This window comes from Episyrphus balteatus, chromosome 4 (assembly GCF_945859705.1).
Source record: "Episyrphus balteatus chromosome 4, idEpiBalt1.1, whole genome shotgun sequence".
In the NCBI taxonomy this organism is placed as follows: Eukaryota; Metazoa; Arthropoda; class Insecta; order Diptera; family Syrphidae; genus Episyrphus; species Episyrphus balteatus.
Genome location: NC_079137.1, coordinates 43,727,815 through 43,752,383, shown reverse-complemented (window position 1 = coordinate 43,752,383; position 24,569 = coordinate 43,727,815). Strand labels below are relative to the sequence as shown.

General features: G+C 30.0%; 1 protein-coding gene across 3 annotated transcripts in view; it reads right to left on the bottom strand.

Annotated features, from left to right (window-relative positions):
• Positions 1-24,569, bottom strand: part of LOC129919424 (protein jim lovell) — a 70,731-nt gene that overhangs the window by 18,127 nt on the left and 28,035 nt on the right. Inside the window, exons 1-2 of one of the 3 annotated variants that reach the window (XM_056000294.1) lie at positions 17,395-18,069; positions 9,388-11,333 (exon numbers count right to left, since the gene is read on the bottom strand). In XM_056000294.1, coding sequence (XP_055856269.1) covers positions 9,388-11,098 — 1,711 coding nt within the window. In that variant the 5' untranslated portion in view covers positions 11,099-11,333; positions 17,395-18,069. Of the gene's footprint in view, positions 1-9,387; positions 11,334-17,394; positions 18,070-24,569 lie in introns of those variants that run through there. The other 2 variants (XM_056000295.1, XM_056000293.1) reach the window with 2 other exon arrangements.

Sequence of the window (24,569 nt, the reverse complement as noted above, 5' to 3'; positions counted from 1 at the left end):
CTAATTACATTTTTTGGCATAGAAATCAGACCACAAAGTTAGAGGTTAATTTCAAAACCCATTTTATCCACTTGAGTTTTTGTTTCAAAACCCATTATATCCAAACAATTTTATTCGCATCAAAATCCATTATATCCATTCAAAATATTATTTCTAAAATAAATTTGAAATTCAAAAACCATTTTATCCATGGGATGAGATTAGATGGGAATATCCGAAAATTTATACGGATTTTTGAAAAAAAAATTTTCGGCATTTAGGATTGAATTTATTTGTTCAAGAAAGTAGGTGTAGTTAAAAAAAAAGGAAATAAAGTTTTCTCGTTTTTAATTGAGTTTTTTTAATGCCATATTTTCTTATTTTGGTCTGAAATTCAGAAGTGATTCTCAAAATCCATTCTATCCATATTTGTTTTGGGTATAACTCTAAAACTAAAACTCTCATATCACGATTTCTGGACTTAAACTGTAGGGAATCCTAATTGAATCAATCCTGCATTTAAAAAAGTACTAAAAAATGTTTCGTTTACGAGATACAAGTTTTTCTCGATTTACTCGAAATCAAAAAAAGTGGATAAAATGGGTTTTGATTCTGATCCACACAATTATACAACAGAAATACATATCTTCATTATGTAATTAATTGCTTGACAGACAGATGGTTAAATTTAACTAATGCCTCAGACAAAATGAGTCCAAAAATAATCTACAAATATTGTCGTAAATAAATCAACCAAATGACTTCAAAAAACAAAAAAAAATACATACATTATACCTATCATTCAAAAACTGTCAACGAAATACTCTTTAGGCAGGTATATCAACATTTATCGAAAACTTTCAAAGTAGAAAAAAACAAATATATATGCCAACTCTCAACATTAAAAAAAAAATAAAAAAAAATAAGGATGAAAACTCCCCCTGGAGCTAAAAAAAACTTCGTTAAAAACTTCTCTTTCCCTATAAATACACACCTACGATTTTTTGCTTCTTTCCTATAAAAAAAATAAAGCAACAAATTCTCCATGCAGTGATGAGAAGAAAAAAAAAACTATATGAATGTACCACCCATATGCCACCTTTCTACCATTCCACCTTAAAAATGCAAATGCATTTTTAACTTGTTGGTATCCATAGTGCTTTTTTTAGTATACTATCCCATATGCCGCAGAGAAAAAAAAATAAAGGACGAAACAACGGCAGTAAAAAATACAAAAAAAAAAAAATAAGAAAAACAATTTCCCTTCAAATGAGACATTGCAATCATTAAGAAAAGTTTTTCTACAACCACCACACCTACTCTTTTCCAGCCCTCAACCCCTTTCCCAAATGGGTGACAAACATAATATACGTGATCGCGTACGTGGATGAAGAAATAAGCCCGTTCAAGGCAAGACTCTAGGACTCCTCTCCCATGCATCCTTCCTCCAATAAACTGCAATTTATGACGACTGAGTGAAAAGTAAGAAATCACGGAAGTCTAAAATAGGAAGATAAAATAGAATACCAAGCAAAAAAAAAAAAAAATAAACTAAAATAAATATAAGTAAACGACATACAAGGAGCTGTGTGCTAACGCCTCCTGGAAGACAAAAATATACAAAAAATATATATCTAACATGGAACGGGACGGGCACGGGACTTAGCTGCAGAGCTCAATGCCAAATAAGACGAAGAACCGCACATTCGCAAACATAACCTGCGATTTTCTTTAAGTTCTTTTATTTCTATTTTTTTTTTTTTTTTCTTCAACATCGTCGTCGTAAGCACACATTCTGTTTCTGTATATCCTGTGTGCATGCATATACGACAAAAAAAAACTCTCGTCCTTATGAGCGGGCAACAGGAGCAAAAAAAAACTACGTCCGTGAGCAAGGAATAAACTTCGTTAAAATGCGACAAAGTCGAGAACGAACAACATCGTTTGGATCTTAGTTCAGTTCAGGCGATGACAAGCAAGGACGAATGGTTATAGTAGTTTGAGGGCGCCAATTCACGAACGGAAGACATACGGAAGTCATTCTTTTACCCCATTCCAACAATCTGCCTGATTTTCATATCATCAGGAGGCCGCGAGAATGGCTATATATGGAGTTCCAATAAGTTTTGGATTTTTATTTTTTTAATATAAATATTCGCTGTTCCACTCTTCGATAATTCCATTGTTTCGTTTTTTTTTTTTTTGAAGGATCAGAGAAGGACATAAAAAAATAATTTCTAGTATTCCCGCATGTATCCTTTAAACAAGTACCTACACTCCAACTCCCTATTAACAAAAAAAACCCTCAAGCTGGTTCTATCATAACATACACATCAATCAGAGACAATATACGTGAATGTTACTATTGAGGTTTGTTTGCACTCCCACCACCACTCCTTGTGGCAAATGTGATGCTTGCGACTCCTGCGCTCCACCACTCTTCAAAGACATGAAATGCAACAGTGAGTTGTGGCAAATAATATACGCAAAGACTTACTTCACTCACATCCTTATGCTCATCAAAATAAAAATAATAAATCGTATGCAGCAACGCGAAGATTTATGAGGACAAGTCGAGTATAGTAAGATTATGAAACGTTCAACTGGGTTGCAGGATTTAGCTTATATAATTGAAAAAAAGTTTTTTTCAACATAACTTTAAAACAAAGGCATGTTTGGAAATTTAGCTTAAGAATCTTTTTGTAGGGTATTCAATTTTCTTTTCAAAAAATTATCTCAAAATGGTTTTGAACAAAAATTGGATTAGATAAATTTGTGCAAAGTTTGTCAATTTTCGATTTTTTTTACTATTTTTAGCTAGAACCAAAAACACTATAAATAGGTTTAGAGGTATTATTCAGATGTTTGAGTTATTATAGCATTTTGTAATATTTTGAAAATATTTTTCGAGGCAACGCAAGTAAAGGTCACTTAGTGAGCAATACCTCTATTTACTTAAAATCATTTCATACTGAAGAATTTCGACTAAAATGGAAATTTTTTTTAAGAATCTTTTTGTATGGCATTGAGTTCGCATTTGAACAAAGTGTCTTGCATTGTTTTTGATCAAAATTGACTGAGATAAACTTGTACCTATAAAGTTTGTCAATTCTCGATTTTGTTTTCTATTTTTCTGAACTAGAACAAAAAAAAATCTCCCAAAATTGGTTCAGAGTGTTACCTTTGCGGTATTTTTCAAATAATTTATAAATTTGAATTACTAGCATTTTGTAACGTTTAAAAAAAAAAAACTGCGAAGCAACGCAAGTACGGGTCACTTAGTGAATAATACCTCCATTTTCTTAAAATCATTTCTTACTGAAGAATTTTGACTAAAATGGAAATTTTTCTAGAGAAATTTTTAGGGCATTAATAAATTCTAGCTTGAACAGAGTGCCTCGAAAGATTTTTGAGTGAGATAAATTTGTATACAAAGTTTATCAATTTTTGGTATTTTTTAAATATTTTTAACTAGAACAAAAATTCTCAGGAACTGGTTCACAGTGTTAAGTTTGCTTTATTTTTCAGATATTTTTTGAATTTTAATTGTCAGCATTTTCTTATTTTTCAAAAATTTTCGAAGCAACGGGTCATCTAGTGAACAATACCATTAATTACTTAAAATCATTTCTTAATGAAAAATTTCGACTAAAATGGAAATTTTTCTTAAAAAAACTTTTTGTAGGGCATTAAATTCCAGTTTGAACAGAGTGTCTTGCAATGTTTTTGAACAAAAATTAACTGAGATAAATTTGTACAAAGTTTGTTAATTTTTGATAGTTTTTTTTTTTTTAACTAATTTGAACTAGAACAAAAAAAATCTCCAAAAACTGTTTTAGAGTGTTAACTTTGCGTTATTTTTGAGATATTTTTTGAATTTTAATTGTTAGCATTTTTAACTTTTTCAAAATATTTTGCGAAGCAACGCAAGTACTGGTCACCTAGTTAAAAATACCTCTTTTTTTCCTAAAATCATTTCTTACGAAGAATTTCAACTTAAATCTAGTTTTTCATCCATTCGAATTTTTACATATTTTGAATTTTATTTTTAGTTTCCAATACATTATCCTTTAAAGGACGAAAAGCCAAGTTAAAACAACACTTGATATTATTTTTGTTCTAGTTTTTCATATTTCTTTTTTCCACAGTCGTATACTCTGTGTGTGCCCCATCAAGGAAATTATCTTCACGATTGGCATGTGACCTCATACGTTTACTACACTCTCGCTGTGACTTCGAATTATGCTCTTGGTTGATGTTTTCCATCCACCAGGACAACTCAAACGAATTTAATAAGTCCTTTTGCATACACATAAGATGAATGTAGGTAGGGTGGATGAATAGGATTGGGAAGGTAGTTTGAAAAAAAAATTACGCTATACGAGTTGTAATGTTTTTTTTTTTTTCATATTCAAGAGAAGTCACAAGGATCAAACAGAAGACATGCGGGTGGATGGTTGTGGGTGATGGTGGTACTGCACTCTGGTGCTCTAGGTACACATGCGACATTTTTTTTTTTGTTTTGTGAAAACATAATTTTTTTTTCATTTTCAATTTTTTTAATATTTTGCTTGTTTTTTGCGCAATCGGATGACTTCTCTGCATTTCCACTCGTTGCATATTATGGATGTGACTGTTGCAGAGAGACGATATGATGATGATGATTGAATGAGAGAAAAGTCCTTATGACTGGTGGCTGTGTTCAACATTGGAATATGAAGGAAAATCGAATTATAGGTAATTAGTGACACTACTCTTGACAAGTCATACATCGACTTATGGGTAACGTGGGTGAGAATTGTTTTTTTTTTTTTTTTGGTGCACATAATTCTCCATAAGAGACATTCAAAAAGGATAAAGTTCATAATTTTTTCTGTTCGACTTATTCTTTGTGTGAACGTCACACAAAGAATTTTATTGAATTTGTTTAGCAGAACAAATTTATCGAAATACCTAGTGAACTCTATGTGTCATTGCATCGATTAGTTGAAGTTTTTTTTGAATATGTATGTAAGTAGGGTCTTAATCGAATTTAAAAATACAGACGCTACAATTTAGTAAATTTTAAGATAAATAGTACAAATATTAGATTGAGGAATCACTATGTATATAGTAGACCCAGACTTTTAGTTTAAGGTGGGCGTAGAAATGAAATAAAAAGGTCAACTATAAAGACCTGTATTTTGATAGTTTTTTTTTAGCTTTGACCTTTAAGAACTCGATCTTAAGATTTAGTGTTACATTCTACATTTTACAGAAAAGAATTTTTATGGATATGTTATTTTCGGAGTTTCGGCAAAAAATCATCCCCTGCACTCTATTTTAAATGTAATTGATAGGAACTCTGGTCAGCATTTTGAATAAGTATAACAAAACCCTGAGTTAATAATTAATCTGCGAAATCCATAATTAAAATAAAAGCTTGACTAAATTGACGCAGCAAGTTCATTTTGGTTGGAATATTAAAGCTTTTAAAAGATTCATAAATTTTTTTTAAGAAATTAAAAAAAATATGAAAAAAACAGTTTCAATAAAATCCATTGGTCCGTTTTCAAAAAAAAAAAAAATAAAAAAGTAAAAAAAAAAAATGGAATAATTTTTAAAAATCCAAAAATGATTTTTTTTTTTAAATATTAATATTGAAATTACTTGTTTTTTTTTTATACAATTTTATTTTAATCGGTCATGTTGTTTACGAGTACAGTTAACCCGTTCGAACCCAAGCTATGAAAATCTATATTAAAAAATGTTTTTTTCAGTATTATCATGTCAAAAACATCACAACTAAGAAATATGAAAAGCTAAGAGTTATTTTCCAAAATAATAAATAGCAAAACTAATGTTTTACTCTCGGACATCTGAGAAAATAACTTTTTATGTAACAATAATGTATGCTACTTCTTCTAAGCCAAAAAAACAAAAAACCTTCTAGATTAACAATAAAAATTTTGAAAAAAAAATAAAAAAATGTGAATTCCAGTCCCTTTTTCGATAACAAAAAATTAAAAGTATGATATTTGACTAACTTTTTGTAATAATCCAGTAACTAGACATTATTATCTCTGAATTAAGCCATCAAAACCTAAAAAATGATTGAATGGAATATTTTTTACGAATTTTTAAAAATATACATGAGAGTAACGCTGGGTCCGAAAGGGTAAACAATGGTCAAAAAAAAAAATTGTTAAATTTGGAAAGTATACCTACGACCGAAAAAAAATTCTATAATTAATAATTTTTGCTCTGTCTAAACTAAATTTGACGGTAGGTACATTTTTTTTTTCAAATTTTACAAACTTGAAAAAAAAAAAGGAAAAAAGTTTATTTTCTCAGAAATTCAAAACCAATGATTGAAAATTGATTTTCGAAAAAAAAAATTAGCTCAATTAGAATATTTTTGTGTGCGTATTAAAAATCGATCTAGATTTGGTTTGGTCAAGAGAAACAAACATAACATATTATTTGCAGTTCCTTCATTAGAAATAAAAAAACATGTTGTTAATTAAAAAAAACGTCTTTTGAACTTAGATGAATCTTATGAAGGCACATAAAAATCTTGTAGCTGATTACGGATAAGTGTTTAAAAAATACCATCACACGCCCAAAATTAGGAGGAGAAAACATATTTTTTTTTTTCCTTCAGACATTGCACAAATCCTAATTACATGAATTTTCATCGGATGTAATGTTTTTTTTTTATTCTTAAAATTTTAAGCGTTAAATCATTCTTCTTTCTTAAATCGGTTAAATTGATGGAACTTATTTTATCTCTTCAATATTTTATTTCTTTCAAGTCCAGATTTACCAGGCGCATTTTAGAAGAACGAAATAGATTGTTTAACTGTGTTCCTACAAAATATACTGGGTACCAATAAAAGTAACTTTAATTGTAATTCTGACTGATGACTTGAACTGGCTGAGTATTCTTCTTAACCTATACTTTTATAGTAACCAATCATCTCTTTTTACTAATTACATAATTTGCACTACTTCAAAAGTGTTCCAAATCCCGAATTTTTAATGTTTTTGTTTCCATTCATCAGAAAGAAGTTGGAGAATTGAAAAAGACCTACTTCGCTGAGCTCTAGATTAGAATTAGATTTCCTATCAAAAAATCTGGGCAATGTCGTGTTGGATAAGTCGTTCCAGAGATATTCATAATTACGGTTTTTTTTTCAGAATGGCAGAAGCCCAAATTAGAAATAGTGAAATATATAACGGTATATTGTATGCAGCTGGAATTTTAGAAGTTTTACTATCTTATATCTGTTTTCTAGCATACAAAAAATGTTTAGTTAGCAGGCAGTCCACAGATTAATTGGTTTGAAACATTTGGAATCTTTGCATTTTATTACTATTTTTCTTAAAAAAAGTGCATAATAGTTTTTGGATTTTTAACACTTAAAAGTTGGTACCGAATTTGGTTCTTGTATTGAGCGAAAAAAAAAAAACAATATGTATTTTTTTATTTTACATTTGATACCATTTCTAATCTAAACGATAGATATTGGAATATTGGAGCGTTCTGGGTCAAACTTTAAAGATCTAAAAATTTTTTGACACTTGAACTTAAATCGATTTTTACGCGGAAAATATATTTGACTTTTCAAGAAGTAGGTAATTTTTAGGCTAAAACAATTATAATTGATTTAAAAAATGTATTTATAGTAGAGTAACTAAAGCAAATTATTAGGGAACCCAGCCGAACAGCTCTGATTTTGACGATTTTTTTTTTCAAACGTAGGTAATTAAAAATACTTTAAAGTCTATAGATTAAAAATTTCCGGTGTTGCCGTATTGTTTTTTTAAAATTAAAATTGAATTTTTTTTTAACAAAACCAATTTTTTTCCTTAAATTTCATAAAATAAATGATAGCAAAAGATTCTCTAGGTAATTTAAGGAAAATATATAAAAGGCAGTAAGGGACAATCTTCCATCGTTTAAGCGATAAATGCAATTTTCTAACATTATGACCTCAAACACAAAAAAAATATTTTGAAAACAACGGCCACACCTACAATATTTTAAAATACATTTTTAAAAAGCCAGAAGCTCATTCTTATCTCTTAAATTTAAATCCACTAAATTTAATCAAGACTTTTTGAAACAATGGTCCTCAAACTCAGAATTAAAAAAAAATGTTATTAGAAAAATTTAAAATGACTTTTTTCCAAACTTTTTCTAATAAAATATGAATTTATTTTAAAAAAAATTTTGGCCATAAATATTATCAGTTGAATTTCGAAGCAAAAAAGGTAAAATATATCACACTTTTGAAAAAAAAAAATAAAAAATTACTTCAATTTCAATGGTTTTTTTTTTATTAAAACTGAATTTTTGCATTGAAATAATTAATTTTCTTAAAGACTGTGGTAAATAGGAACTTTATATTTTTGCTATTTAACTTTCAACAGCAATTATTAAATTATTATTAAATGAATAAAATTATTAAATGAATAAAAAAATAATTTTATGTTTAGATGTTAAACTTTAAAAAAAAAATAAGTTACATTTTTTTTGCAAAACTTTTATTAAAAAAAGTTCTTCGAAAATGAAATACTTTTTAATTTTTTTCATAAACCGTAATACATATTGACATTTCCTTTTATAATTTGAAATCATAATAAATGCGGAAAAAAAATTTGAAAATAAATGCATTTTATATTACGACCAAGTTTAAAAAACGACATGTTAAAATTTTTTCAATAATTTTTTTTTTCAAAAATCTGAGTTCAATTACTATTCTTTCAAAAGCCGTTCATTCAATTAACTTAATTTTAATTTTACATATATGACTAAGCTTCTAGCTTTTAAAAAAATGTGTATTTGAATATTGTAGGTGTTGCCGTTGTGTTCAAATATTTTTTTTTGTGTTTGAAGTCAATTAATAAGAAAATTGCATCTATCGCTTGAACTATGGAAGATTGTCCCTCACTCCCATATATTTTTTTTCCTTGAATTTCCTAGACAATCTTTTGGCATCAATTAATTTATGAAATTTAAGAAAAATTTTTGAAAAAAAATTTGTTTTTGTTCACAAAAATCTTCAATTAAATTTAAAAAATCAAAACGGCAACACCGACAATTTTTAATCTATAGACTTTAAAGTATTTTTAATTACCGACGTTTGAAAAAAAAGATCATCAAAATCTAAGCTGTTTGGTCGGGTTCCCTAATATTGCCAATTTTTCAGCTTTAGTTACTCCACTATTAATTTTATTTCAGATTGGCAGTTTTCCAAAAATAAATTCACATAATTTTTTGCAATAGGTAGTATGTTATTCATAGGTGCGTTTCATAATTTTTCAAAATTTTCAATATTCAGTCCAGTGACCTAACCAAGTTAAGCTTATGCAAAATTAAAAACAAAAATAAAGAAAAATCAAAATAATAATTTATCAACTTACTGTGTGGCGGCGTTAATGTCAACGCCGACGACATACCAGGAAAGGGCAGCGGTGACGGTGGATGTGGCGGTCCATCAGGTGGATTGAAATGCGATGGCAGGCTCATCGGTGAACTCGGTGTAAATTCCTTACTCATACGATTCATACTGTCTTCCATTCGTTCATGACCAAATTGTCCTGGTGGATGAAGTCCTTGCATTCCCATTTGCCCCAACAAACTATTAGCATACGATTGATGTTGCGCTTGTTGTTGCTGGGCTTGATGTTGTTGCTGAGCATGCTGCTGCTGTTGCTGCTGTTGTTGCTGATGATGCATATGTTGATGTTGTTGCTCCTGTCGATTTTGATGATGTTGTGCTGCTGCCGCCGCTGCAGCAGCCGCTAACGATAAATCCATTTGATCCATGTGAAAATCCGCTGCAGCTGCTTGCATTTGTGCATCGAGGTCTCTCAAGTTCGGTGGAAAGGGATGACTACTTCGACCAATTGATGGTGGTTTGTTTAATTGACGAATGTCCTTCAGTGACAGGACTATTCGATTGTTATTGAGTTTATTCGTATTGTTGTTGTTGTTATTATTATTGTTGTTGTTATTGTTGATGATGTTGTTGGTTTCATCGATTAGGGCAGGATCAGTGATGGTACTGCCAATTGAGTCTTTTTTCGTGCAAAGGTCTTCTGGTCCTTCGGCAGGACTTTCATTATCCCTTTTTTGAATTTCATCATCATCTTCTTTCATCTCGGGTTGTTGTTCAATTTCATCTTCTGCATCTGCATCACCATTTAAACTGGATTCTGGTCGTTCTGGTGGGTTCAAATGCTCTTCCTCATCTTCCTTGATCTCCTCGTTCTCATTCTCCAAGGGTTCCTCTTCGCTTTTAATAACTGCTGTGGCGGGTTGTTCCTCCATGGGAGTTGGTGTCGAAGGTTTGCTCTCCTCATGGGGAGGACATTCCCCCGACCGTCGACGAGGTCTCGCCTGCTTTCTCCGGGGCATCGGTGATGTACATAATTCCGGCTGTGACCCTGTCGATGTGTTGAGGACATTGTTCTCGTTGTGAGACGATGACGATGCAAAGAGGCGGGATGGCAGGATAATTTTTGAACCAGACGTCACCATAGAAGGTGACTCATCATCGAAGCTGGAACAGCGTTCCAGTTCCGATGACATCAGGGACGTATCGATCATTCCAAAGTCATCAGGTGATGCAGCTGGTGTCGGTGTAGTCTCGGGAACTGAACTTTCCACCAGTCCCCGAACTTGCAAGGACTCACCAGCTTGAATGAGCGTCTGAAGACGTTCCTGGGGAACGCTTATCTCACCGCGGTACATAAAATCCACAATGGCTTGCACAACCCATCCCCGGAAGTCCTTCAAAACTATGACCGGATGTTTGCAGGGTGTTTCGGCGAAAACTCGCGCGAAAAACGGTGAGCAGGCAGAAAGGACCATTTTGTGTGCCCGAATGCTGGTCTCGGCACACACGAGCGTTACATCGACCAGAGCCTTCGTTTGCAGGAGTGCGTCGAAAGCTCTAAGGATGTGATTTTGATGGTTGTTCCATCGCAGACTGTAGTGGTCCTGATTGCTTGCGTTGTTGTTTGTCGTCATTGTGGGGGCGATAATAGTCGTCGTCGTTGTTGTCGTTGTTAATATCGTTCTTCTTCGTTTTCGTTGTCGTGCTTCCACGCCTCCGGAGTCGTTTAACATTCAAATGAAATCTTTTACTCTTGACAGAGAAGTCTTCGTTTATATTTATTTTTTTTTGTGGGATTCTGCTTTAATATTCTTTGCTGCGCTTCCGAGATTCACACTCACTTAAAGTGTCCTTGTGAGGAGTAACAATTGCCTTGATTTTTCGTCGTCGGTGTCCTCTTGACGCCTCTGCTGTTACTCATACGTTGCGGTGCGATGGATGAGTTCCCCACCAGCGCTAAAAGTGTATCTGCAATGAGATAATAGATGGATGAATGATTATAATGTATGCTATGCTGCTGTAATGTGTTGTTCTATTCGCCCTAAAGGAAATGTGTTTACGTGTGTGTGTGAGGCTTTGTCAGGGATAAGAATATAAAACATTCTTTAAAAAAAAAAAAAACGTATATCTGCGAGGTATGCAAAAAATTCTTCTCGTCGTTGCGTCGGTTTGGGAATCGGGAAGTAGTCAAGAGAAGAAGCTTTAAACAATCAAAGGAACGTGTTCAGCGAAGTTAAAACTCACATTTTTGTTTGAATCTAATTAACGTCGCATTTATGCGTATGTGTGGCTGATGTTAATATGGGAGTGAGGATGCATCCCTGTCAGATTTTTTTTTTTTTTATTTTTATTGTGAGGAAAGTAATTGTCATATACACACTGCGCGATTCAAGGTCGAGAGGAAGAGAAATAAATTTTAATTTTATTTTTTTCTTATTTTATTCTGAGAAGATAGATACCTTTAAGATACACAAACCTAATTTAAATATTTTAAAGGTAGGTATATGAATGAAGGCAAGAAGTTATACCTGGAGGGTTGATGACTGATGATGGTGTCTCATAAAACAATTGTTGACTTAATTGTAAAAATGTCTAGCTAGGATTTTATACGTCAAGTCATGTGCTTTACCTCTAAAGTGTGTGTAGGTATATTTAACAAGCACCAGGTAGATGAATCAAGGTATATCTACTTTAATTGAAGTCTTTACAAAATATTTACAAATTTTCAGTGAGGCAGACAATGGTTTTATTTTTGTTTGACGATGCGTCAAGTGCATTCGAGTTTTTTTTTTTTAGATAGAAAAAAATTTGCGTATTATAAAAAGAGAGTAATTGAATTTTGTTAATCTATTCTGTAAGAATATGTAGAGAATAACTTTAACTTTATGTTACATTATTTTACTTTTGCTAAAGACTTATTTTTGCTTTTTTATAACAGTTTTAAAATTTTAGTAAAATAAATCTTGAATTTAGAAAAAACAGTTAAAACTAAAAATAATTCTCTTTTTTTTTATAGTAAAATTAAGATTATGATATCACAACAAGATTTCTGCTAAATTTATTCTTTAAAAAATGTTAAAAAATGGTCAGTATTTCTTCTTCTTGTTATATAAATAAAACACTGAAATACTATTTTTTTTTTTTTTGTTCAATCTGATACCTTACTTTTTTAACGAAACAAAAAACGGCTGAGGTGGACGTAACTTTGAACTTTTAAAGCTCAAGTTAAAAATAAAAAAAAATAAAAACCTAATGGAATCGAGCTCCAATGATTTTATCCTTATTTAGCCTATATTTAATAAAAATTGATTCTGAAATTTAAGTTACACTTCTTAACATTATTCTTTAACACTAAATCAGATTTATAGAAAATTTAAATATTTTTTTTCTCGTTTCGCTTAGCGTCAAAATTATTGTTATTTTAAAGAGAGATTTCAAAAAATAAAAATGGTTTTATCGTTGATTCGACGAAAGATAACCATTTTCAGCAAACATACATTTTTAGAGAAAAAAAATCCACATCATTATATGCTTTTTGAATCTTTTTTTTCAGACTAGATTAAAAAAAAAAAAACATTATCGACCTTTTTTTTTAAAAAAAACACCAAAATCTGAGTTTTTGAAAATACCTAAAACATTTGCGATTTTCTTTTTTTTGTTCAATCCGCTCTGTACCAATAGTAGGAGCTACTTATATTAAAAAAAATAACAACTCCCACCTGCCGATAAGAAGAGATGAATTTTTTTTTTTAAATGTTGATGTTTGGAAATCCTTCTGCGGATAAATCGCAAGAAAATAGGTGAATCTAATATCTATGGTTTTTATCTGTAGAATTTTTAGAACAAGTTGAAAAATAAAGAAACACTATACAAAACATACAAAATCACAGCATACCAAGAAGAATTCGAAAACAAGTGTTTTCTCATTAAATAAACTTTGTAATTGACTTGGCTCTTTCAAGCAGCTGCGTTAGGCAAATTCAAAAAAAAAAAAACCATGTGAAACATTGTTTATGCAAAAATTAAAGATGCTATCTTTGAATGACAAACAAAAGACATCAATGATTTTTGATTTCGCAATTATTATTATTATCTAAATATTTGTATCGTACTTGTTTCTAGTTTAATTAACGTAACTTTTCATATCATTATGTTTATATATACTATGTTAAAAACTAAAAATGTAAATTTTCTTCAATTTTAAGAACATTAAATAGATTTTATAAAAATTAAAAAGTAAAGTCCCCACAGCTAGGAAGAAATTTATACTAATTCATACAAAACGATGCCTTTTTATTGGAAACAAGAGTACCGTATCCATTATAAATTTTTGGACCAAAAATAACGGTACCTGTCATACCTATAAAAATTTCGGAAAAGTTTAATTTCTCGAAAATGGCTCCAACGATGTTGTAAAAAAAATTCAAAGGTAAGTTTTAACACAAGATCGATCTTTTAATGAAATTTTTTTTTTAAATCATTTATTAATAGAACGGTTTTTTTTTTCAAATCCGATTATCTCCGAAACTGTCTATTTGATTTCAACGACATTTTTTGTGAAGAAGAATTTATATAATTTAAATATAAACCAAACATAAAATTTCGAAAAAAATAATTTTTGGATTTAAAAAAAAAATTTGAAAATTTTTGTCTGAAAAATCAAATTTTCGAAAACGGGACATTGAATTTTTTTTTTTGAAATTTTGTTTTTAGATGTTGATTAGTGATTTCTACAAAATGGCATACCAATTTTAATTTAAAACTTTTTTTTTAAGAAATTATTTATAAAAAATTAGTTTTTTAAAAAACGGCTCTAACGATTTTGAAATTTTTTTTTCTAAAAATGCATCTTAATATATCAATCAAAACTGCATACTTGTTTTGGAGGGCAATTTGATTTTAGATTTTATTTTATTTAAAAAAAAAACCAATTTTTTTTTCTACCTACATTACCTATATAGAATGTACCTACATTTTCCAAATTTCCATTTAAAAAGTATTAAAAATTTAAGCAACTTGAACTCTAAGAGCGTGCGAACCAGTCGTGCATTTTATTTTTTTTTTTTTGTCAAAGAACTAAAGATGTAACGTCCCTTCTTAAAAAAATAAATGAAAGTATTAAATTGACGTATTAAACAAATAACGCACTACAGTCAATATCTATTTATTTTATATATTCGTTTTTTCAATTGAATCAATTTGAATAGGTATCTGCGTTGATAAAAAAAAAAACGCTAAATTGTATTGTTCGAAAATATTATCATTAATTATTTTGAGTAAGACCTTAAGAAAAATGTAAAACAAATAATGAATTGTCAACAAAAATTCAATTTAATTTGTTCATCATTCACTTTCACAATCTGGAACTGAAATAATGATTGTTTAGTTGTGAAGTCAATTCAATTAATTAAAGAATACAAAATTATAAAACTTTGCCCCGTATGCATAAAAAATAGTAAAATACTTGCACAATAGAATTAATAAGTATATAATAGTTTTAATATGCCCAAAATGTGGATATAAGAAGTTCATACTTTACAATGTTTCAAGTAAAAACATTTACTACTTTTTATGCGTATCATACAATCTAATTACACTGGTCGGCAACGGATGTAGAGCAAGAACCAAACCCTACTTTTCGAGAGGAATTTTGTGCGCTGAGTCCGAATCTGAAGTTAAAATTTCATTGGCACGTCACGTTTTTGAAATAATTGAATACACTGGTCAACAAGGTTTTTGCCACAAGAACCAAAATATACTTTTCTAGTAGTTTTTGGGGTGCTGAATCCGAATCTGAAGTCAGAAAAATTTGATTGGCCTTCGTTTTTGAAATATTAACGTTAGAAAATGTCAAAAAACGTAATTTTGGCTGTTTTCGAGGTTATGTTTTTATGTGGAGTAATTAATTGTGAATAAATTTGTAACGGTGCCAATAAGAGCTAGTTTTATTCATTCAAAAAATGTTTAAATCTTTCCGGTACCTCTTTTATTGCCCGAGATATTTAAAATTTAAGTAGCGGTCTTTGAATCAGAAACAACACTGGCCAACCAAATTACACTTTTTTTGCCACAAGAATCAAAATATACTTTTCTGAAGGTTTTTCGGTTGCTGAACTCGAATCCACAATCAGAAAAATTCTATTAGCCTTCGTTCTTAAAATATTACCGTTATAAAATGCAAAAAAGGGTTTTTTTTTTATAACGGTTATATTTCAAGAACGGAGGCTAATAGAATTTTTCCGATTGCGGATTTGAGTTTAGCAACTCAAAAACCTTTAGAAAAGTATATTTTGGTTCCTGTGGCAAAAATTCTGTGGCCAGTGACTTTAACTTTAGATTGAGTTTAGTTTCTCTTTGACTTATTAAATGAAACTAAAGATATCTCGAGCAATAAAAGAGATATCGGGAAAATTTAAACAGTTTTTGAAAGAAGAATATCTGTTCTCATAATAACCATTACAAATTTGTTTATAATGAATTACCCAACATAAAAACAGAACCTCGAAAACAGCCAAAATTACGTTTTTTGACATTTTCTAACGGTAATATTTCAAAAACGAAGGCTAATCAAATTTTTCTGACTTCAGATTCGGATTCAGCACCCCAAAAACTACTAGAAAAGTATATTTGGGTTCTTGTGGCAAAAAAAAAGTTAAATTTTGTTGACCAGTGATATTAATAGGTCAAAAACGCGTTTTTTTTGTGTACATTTGACATCGAATTAAATCACCGTTAAATTTTTTTTTGTAAAACTAATAATGCAATCTCAAAACGCCATATTAACACGTCCTAAAGGTATTTATATTTTTTCAAAATTATTTTTTTTCTCAAAGATATTGAAAAAAGAAATTTATGATAGATATCTCAAAATCTTGATTATGTTTTTCAAAGTAATGAATGGTTTTTTGAATCAAATTCCATCTTGCGTCTTCTGATTTGGACTTCTAAAGAGCAACATATTAAGGAAAATATATATTTTTGACTAAACATAAAAAAAAAACTCAACTAAAAATTAGTTTTTGAAGCTTTATATAGCGAAAATAGTGATGAGTATAGCTCAAAAACTAGACGTGATAGAAAAAATCTGTAAACAGTTTTGAATTCAGCACACTAAAGTCAATCAAAATCACTTTATAAAGTTCTTGCTCCCGTCTTTTTTTAGTTTTTTGCCGACCAGTGTTATTTTTCCATAAATTGTTTTGAAATAGCTATCTGTATCTCTTAGAACGTTAACGGTTATTCTATTTAGCTTCTCTTGCGTTTTAGAATACATATTTAATTTTTAATCATAGTTTTTGAGGAAGCCGTAATATGATCACACATATTAGAATCATAAGAATTTTGAAATATGTATGCATTACTTGAATACGAATCGCGTTAGGGATACCTTTAAGATTGGAACCTATCTTTTTATTCAGAAATTAAGACATACAAAATAAGGACGATTTTAAAAACATCCTTTTTTCAATCATAGGTCAATATACCATTTTTTTTTATAATTCAAATCTACAAGTAAGTGGAATTATCTTAGATCAAAACTTAAAATATGAAATGCATTGGTCGTAGGTAGTTTATCTTAGGAGTTAAATCACTGATCAATTTTATTAGGCAATCTGTTTCGGAGTGTAAGTACAAATTGGTTAATTAAAACAACTAATAAATATGTAGGAATTCACAAAAAAAAACTTTTTTTATCAAGAAAATCCTAGTTTGGATTTAAAAACTTTTCTTATTTATAAAAACTTTCTTTAAATTAAGACTTTTCTCATAGGAAGGTAGGTACTTATTTAAGAAAAATTGAATATGTTATCATTTATTCCGTTACCACTAAATCGACTTGATTTTTGTGGATCATACAGGAACAAGAATTATTAAATTTTCTTTTTCCTATTTCACAAATATTTAGGAACAGCACAAACAAAATCATGGGAAGTGAAATACCTATTGACTTTTCGTTGAGTGTCCCCAATAATAAACTGTTTCTTTTTTTTTAATTAAAAAAAGGGTTCGGTTCACTGTTTTAACATACCTTTTTTTATTTAAAGGTTTATGATCTCGTCTTTTCTAAGTCATATCCTTTTTTGCGTTGTGTTTGCTTTGTTTATCCAATTCCAAATGTTCTTATTTTAATTTTTTTTTTATTTTGTTTATTTTTATTCTAATAATCACTCATATGTTTTTTTTTTGTTGTTGTTGTTTGACAATATTGCACACGTCATTTTCTATTTATTTCACATTTATTATTATTTATTCACTTTTTTTATTTTTCCATATAAAATTATTATTTAAAATAAATAATATTGTAATATTTTTTCAAATTCAAGTACCGTTCACATCATTATTCAACGAAAGACTGTGTCCGCACTAATTAACCGATCTTTACATCTTGACTATAACTGAATCAGTGAAATAAACACACTTTACAGGTGTATAATCACCTGAGACGACAGGTAGCACACACAAAAAAAAAATCACAGGTACCGCGACCGACACACACATTCACCTATATGTGATATTTGGTTGAAACTCATATCATCCATATGTGTGTTTGGGATCGTCCTTGTTTTTTTTTTTTGTTCTGTTTTGTTTGTATGATTCCTTTTATATGCGATCAGACATAATTCACAAGAAATCGTCCTTGCTTATGAAGGACCACGCACCACCTATCACGGATGATGCCATAAAACAAGTGCACCATTTCTTTTATGACAAAACAACATTCATCAGCAACATAATAATTTGTGTGTGTGTCTATGTCCTGGATGATGTTTATTATAGGACAAAATGTGTTTACTGTTTTTGAAAATATTTTTTTTTTATGTTAATTTTTTTTTTTTTTTTTGTAAAAATTGTTTTCTTCAATTTACACTCGAAGTCATAAAAAGGAGATTGCACTTTGTAATTAAGTAGAAGAAGAAGGAAGTGGAAATATTTTATTTTTTTTTTTTTTAATTTTCGATAAAAATTATCCTGAGAATTTTTAAATCCGTTAATTATTTTTGTTTTCAAAATGAAATTTTTCGTTTTTAAAATAATTTTTTATCACAACCGTTTGTCACAAGATAACACCGCGGAATGAAATCCTTTTTGATTGTGTATCCTTTTATCCGCCCACACATTAAATTTTTTTTTTTTAATTTTGTCCTTTTTTGGCTTTATTTTTTAAATCGTCCTTAATTTTTTCATATATTTTTGTCGAAAAAGCACACGAAACAAATTAATGTGTGTTATCGCCGTTTGACTGTTGTTAACCGACTGAAATGTGAATCGTACAGCCAACGGACAGACTAAGAATTATTGTCTGTATATCACATCCTCCCAGAGTCGTCCTTTTTTTTATATTCTTAGTGAGTTTATTTTTTTTTTATTTTTTGGTTCGTATAATCAATGGACGTACGCTCATAAAGAAACACAACATAACATAAAACACACCCGATGACGGCGACGAACGACGACACAACTCAATCCTCATATCCTGTGTACGTACGTCGTTGGTACTAAAATGAAAAGGAGCTTTAACGGCCTCGGCCTCCTCATCCTTGCATCCATATCCACAGTCAGTGAGCCACCAGGCTCAGGCATCCAGATGAGGGGTAAAAATGTCCTTGTTGTTGTTGTTATTTCTTTACCGTTAACTCGCACAACTCTTCTTCTTTTCGCACATATATAGAGAACCGTATAACGATACGATAGAACACAGCCACCGCCAACGCCGCACCATGCACATGTGTCATACGTACGTATGAGTTTGTTGTTGCGCTCCTTGCTCCTTGTTGTGTGTTATGTTTTTTTTTTTTATCCTTGCGCCAATCGCAACAGCAACATATCAACTTTTCCCACCACTCATATACGGGGTGTGTGTATAGTAAACTTTCTATGTACACACAGAGTCGGGGGGTGGTTGGCAGAGTTGTTGGGCTGTTGCGGCGGGCACATCAGTTTTGCTCTCACGTGATGAGGAGAAAAACAAAACACACACCTTCCACACCACCCCCTAATCCTTGCTCACTCACACGCATACACCAAAAAAGCAATCCTCTCACTAACACATGTATACAAATTCATGACTCGTGTGTCAGTGGGGGCAGCAGAAAGCAGCAGTGGCGGGTGTATGTTTGTCACATGGAAAAAGGACGAAGGACTAAAGAGACCAACCCTCTCTTTAGGTGAGGTAAGGGTAAGAAGCGCGGCGGCAGCAGCTCGTGTGTCATATTTGTACACACTGTTTCTATTTCTATCGCATTCCAATATTAGAAAATTTTATGTGAAAAATATTCATTTTTTTGACTTTTACACGCACACTATTACACATGAGTATAAGCTAAGCCTTTTTTTCCCTCATATAGTGCAGGTAGATAGAAAAGAGTGACGGTGTGTACAACAGTACAGAAAAATAAAACGGTTAACAGTCGATTTGTACAACATATCCTGCCGTTGCCGATGTATGTAAATGACGACTTCAACACACAACACAGCAAAAAAAGGACGAATTCCGTTTTTTCCAATCCACTATTCAAATTCAAATCGAGGTTGAAGCAAACTGCCGCGTCGTTGTCAGTTGTGTGCTATAGAGCTCACGTGCGGTTGAATGTGAATTTATGCTAATGAATTCATGATGGGATCTTTGATTTAGGGGTCCTTGTTCTATTTTCTATATGGTATCTAGTTTTTGTGTAGTAGTTTTCTATTGTTGGGGTGTCGGTTCTATTTTTTTTTTTTTTTTTGTGAATAGAATTTCATCGAGGTCAACTAACTGCGTAGCTATAATGTTTTTCTTTTTAGTTGTTTCTCAATCGGTAGAATTTAAATGTTGTTTAGAGATTTTTTGTTGGTCCTGGAAGGATTTTTTTTTACTGCGCATGATTTTTCTCTTTTATTGGAAAGTGAGATATCTACTTGTTTTTTTGGGAGAGAAAGCGAATCTGGTAATAAAAGTGGGGTATATAGATACTCTTGTTTTATTTTTTTTTTTTGTATTAAAAAAGGGGTAAAATGAGAAATAATAAAAGTTCTCGCATGTGTACTAAATGTGTGGTCGTATGTGAAAAAAAGGGTTGTACCGCAATTATAGAGATTTGCAATTAAAAAAAAAAAAAATATTAACACTAAAACTGTTCAGATGTAAATATTTAAATATTTTATTCCGTGTAAATATAAAAAAAAAAAAAACAATAAATAAATAACAATCACTTTTTCCATAACATATCACATTTTGAAAAGATTAAATAGGAATCAAATCCTTAAATTTAAAGGTTGACAAAGGATTTTCAAAATTTCTTTATTACAGAATTACCTATACATTTTTTTTAAATTAGGTAATATAAATGGTACAAAGATGTTCAGTTTATAAATATTAGGTTTGACCTATTTTGTAACTCTTAAAACATAGAAGAAGAATTATATTATATTAGCGACGGTAAATCATGCAGATCATGAAATCATGCTTTGTAACCATTACGGACTTTGGTTACTTGAATAAAATCAGAAAAATGATGATGAATTTTAAGATATTATGTCTACGAAAAGTTATTTTTAAAATTTAATAAAACTAGAACTTAAAAAAACAAAACAAAAATTCATTTGTTAGCTTTTCTATAGATAATAATTAACAAAAACCTTTCAATAAGAACAAAATACACAAAACATTGACTTCATAAGGAGAATAACAACGATACCTTAAGAATATAAATGCTTTCCGAGCTTTAATACATAATAAAGTTGGAAAATATGATGTTTTTACTTGATTTGATAAATCAATTCGCATCGTTTACTTCTTAATGAAGCATTAGACATTTTATGTTAATGTTGATTAGCAAAAACTCCAATTCTAAACCAACTGACACTGACTTATATATTTGCGTAGACCATATCACGTATGTACCTATCCTTGAAAAAAATAGTCTGAAGAATTCAACCTCAACAACGATTTACGTGTCTAAAGAGGTCTCCTGTGAATCTCTAATTTTGCTTAAACTTAGGTTAGGTGTAAAAATAAAATAAAATAAAATTTGATTCACCTTATTGATATTTTAAAGCTATATTTGTGTTTAAAAGGTGAGGAATAAAAATAAAAAAAAAATCAAGTTCGCTGCTCAGCTCTTTCGTTTAATTGCTTTGGCAAAAAGTATTCAATTTTTTTTTCAACTAATAATAAAATCAGTCATTTTAACACACGTTATGCAATGCCTTTTTCTCATAAATTCGTGTGAGGTGCGATGTAACGATTGATAAATTAAACCAATATTTTAAAAATATTTACAATGAAAATATCTCATTTCATCAAAAAAAAAAATTTACGCAGTCACTTATTATAGTCCATATAAAAAACAAACACTTTTATTTATCTTTTTTAAAATGATTTCAATTTCGAATGATCGGAAAGTATAAAATATGAAGGCGACAAATGAGGAGCTGATTTCCAATACCAGCTATCGGAAAAAAATCAAAAAATGAGATATGCATGTCATTTTTTAGGTCTTTTCAACGCGCGTCTGATTCAATCAAAAATAATTTTCTAAACAGCACACAGAGATAGTTATTCAATGTCAAAAAACGACTTTATTTCCAAAACAGCCTATTGAACACCAAATGTTTTTTCCAAAATGGCCTATGCAAAATGTTCTTTCCAACACTGAAGAGGCCTTCAGTATAAAAAATATCAATTTGGCGTATGATAAAATGCCACATTACGGTATTGGAGGAGTTACAAAAGTAGTTTTCGTCATTACTTAGTTCCTTCCGTCCATCTGTACACCGTGCTAGGACCTAAACGGTCTAATGATTTTAATTAAATTTTATGTACTTAAGGGTTTTAGTAAATAATTTTAAGAATCTGTGTTTTTAGTTTTTCTCAAAAATTTGGATAATGGAAATGGCATTGTGTTTTTTTTCAAAATTTGCAGACTGTTATTTCTTATCATTTAAAAAAATGAAATATAGAGCTATTCAAATAACCAAAATAGACACTCCAAGTTACAAGAGCAAGTACGTGCGATCCAGAAACGCATTTTAATTAAATTTAATTTATAAAAATGTATTTATAAATGATATTAATAAACGTTTGTTTAGAAAAAATTTTACCTGCAAAAGAAGATTTTTTAAATATTTTTACTTCCAAAAGAAGACATAATTCAATTATACTTACAAAAGCAGATATACCGACTTTTTAATAAGGATTTTTTAATATAAAGACTTAAGATATATTTTTACTTGCGATATAGGTACTATAGGGCAAGTTTAGGATTCGTAAAAAAAATCGAACTCGAGATAACAATTTTACATGACATTACGATGATGGAGAATGCCAAAAAAGTGGGTCCGGCAATTCTGTCTGTGTGTCTGTCTCTATCTGGAGCTGCAGCCTAAGCGAGTGAAGTGATTTTCTTCAAACTTGGTGGTTAGCAGTTTTTGGTGATTCCCTAGAGGGGAAATTGAAATTTTTTTTTTATGACCAAAACTAACGGTACCTGCCATATAACGGAAATAGAAAAGTTAATTTTTTTCAAAAACGGCTCTAACGATTTTGATTAAAATTTTTGTGTGTAGTACGACACATAATAGCCAACTTTTTAAATAAAAAAAATATTTTTTGTACCGTTATTAACGGTACCTGTCATAGAACGGTTTTTTTCGTTTCTGAATATCTCGTACAACATTAACCCGATTTAAATGAAAATTTTTATACAAAAGTGTGTAAGTAAAGATAATATTAAAATTTTAGAAAATTTTCAAAAAACGCATTTTTGGTTTTTTTAAAAATATTTCAAAATTTTTTTTTTTTGAAAAATCAATTTTTTGAAAACGAATCAATGAAAAATTTTGAAATTTAGTTTTTATATGTAAATTAATTATTTCTTCAAAATGGCATACCAACTTTTTTTTTGAAAAATGTTAAAAAATTTTTATATATAAAAAATTATTTTTTTAAAAAACGGCTCCTACAATTTTCGAAAATTTTTTTCTAAAAATACCTTTTTATACAAGAAATAAAATGGCATATTTGTTTTTTGTTTTAAGATAATTTAAAACGGAGTTTAATTAATTATAAAAACAGATTTAATTTTTTTATACTACTTATGAAATTTCTTCAAAATATCAAATTTTAAATTTCTTGAATGAAAAGCTTTAACATTATAGTTACTTTAAGCATAAGAGCAAGTACGTGCGACCCCAGTCGTGCAATTTATTTTTGAAAACTTTAGTTGTATTAAAATTTCGTAAAGAATAAATTTGTAGAAGATTATTTTGCTCTATATCTTCTGTATTACGAAGTAAAGGTTTTTTGCATTTTACTCAAAACTACCTTCAGGTCAGATAGCTGGTTTTGAAAATCACCTCCTCAATTAGTGAGGTCAAAACTTTAAACATTAAATTTCTTAGTTATATTAGGCTGAATATTTTTTGCCTCCACACGTTCACTCTTCAACAAACTGAAATTGAAATTATTTCCTACCTCAGTTTGTATTGATATATTTTAGACTTAAAAGAACTAAAAAATGCAAAAAGTCCTGTTTTAAATATCAGCAAAGTCAAAATCTAATTTGACTAATGAAATGCTTATGTACAAATCTCTTTTAGACGTGGATTTACGAACCTGTCGTTTATAAACTATTACCGAAAACCAAAAATATTTCCTCATTAATTGTTTTTGGATTTGCTCTCGGTTTCTGCTTTCCGGTTGTTCATTTCTTATTTTTTCATTAAATCGATTGCCCTTAATTTTTTTTAGAATCCCCATATAAATTTTAAATCGCCATATAAATTAGCAAGATTTTTTGCTTTGACAAATCAATATTAACTTTTGTCAATGGACCAAATTAGAGGAGAAGAAAGCTGATTAATAAGATTCAAAGAATGCAAACCAAGTATAATTTCGGAAACCATTCAATTTTTGTATATAAATCCGAAATAAAAAAAAGGTCTATGACTTAAAACCCATCTTGAACTTATTAAATCTCAAAAACGTAACCACGTACATTTTTTTTGCTTTGGAATAAGGAAATCTATTAGAAAAGTTTACTGAAAAAAATGATCAGTTTCATTGAACATTATAGATTTTCAATATATTATTCTTCTTCTTCTTCCTTTTTCTCGGCGCTGTTATGATCTCGATGTCGAGGGGATCATAACCTTCCCACGTTACTGCTTCACACTAGTGATCCGCCTGTGGGGTTCGCCGGGTTGACCTCAGAAATCGGCGGCAAG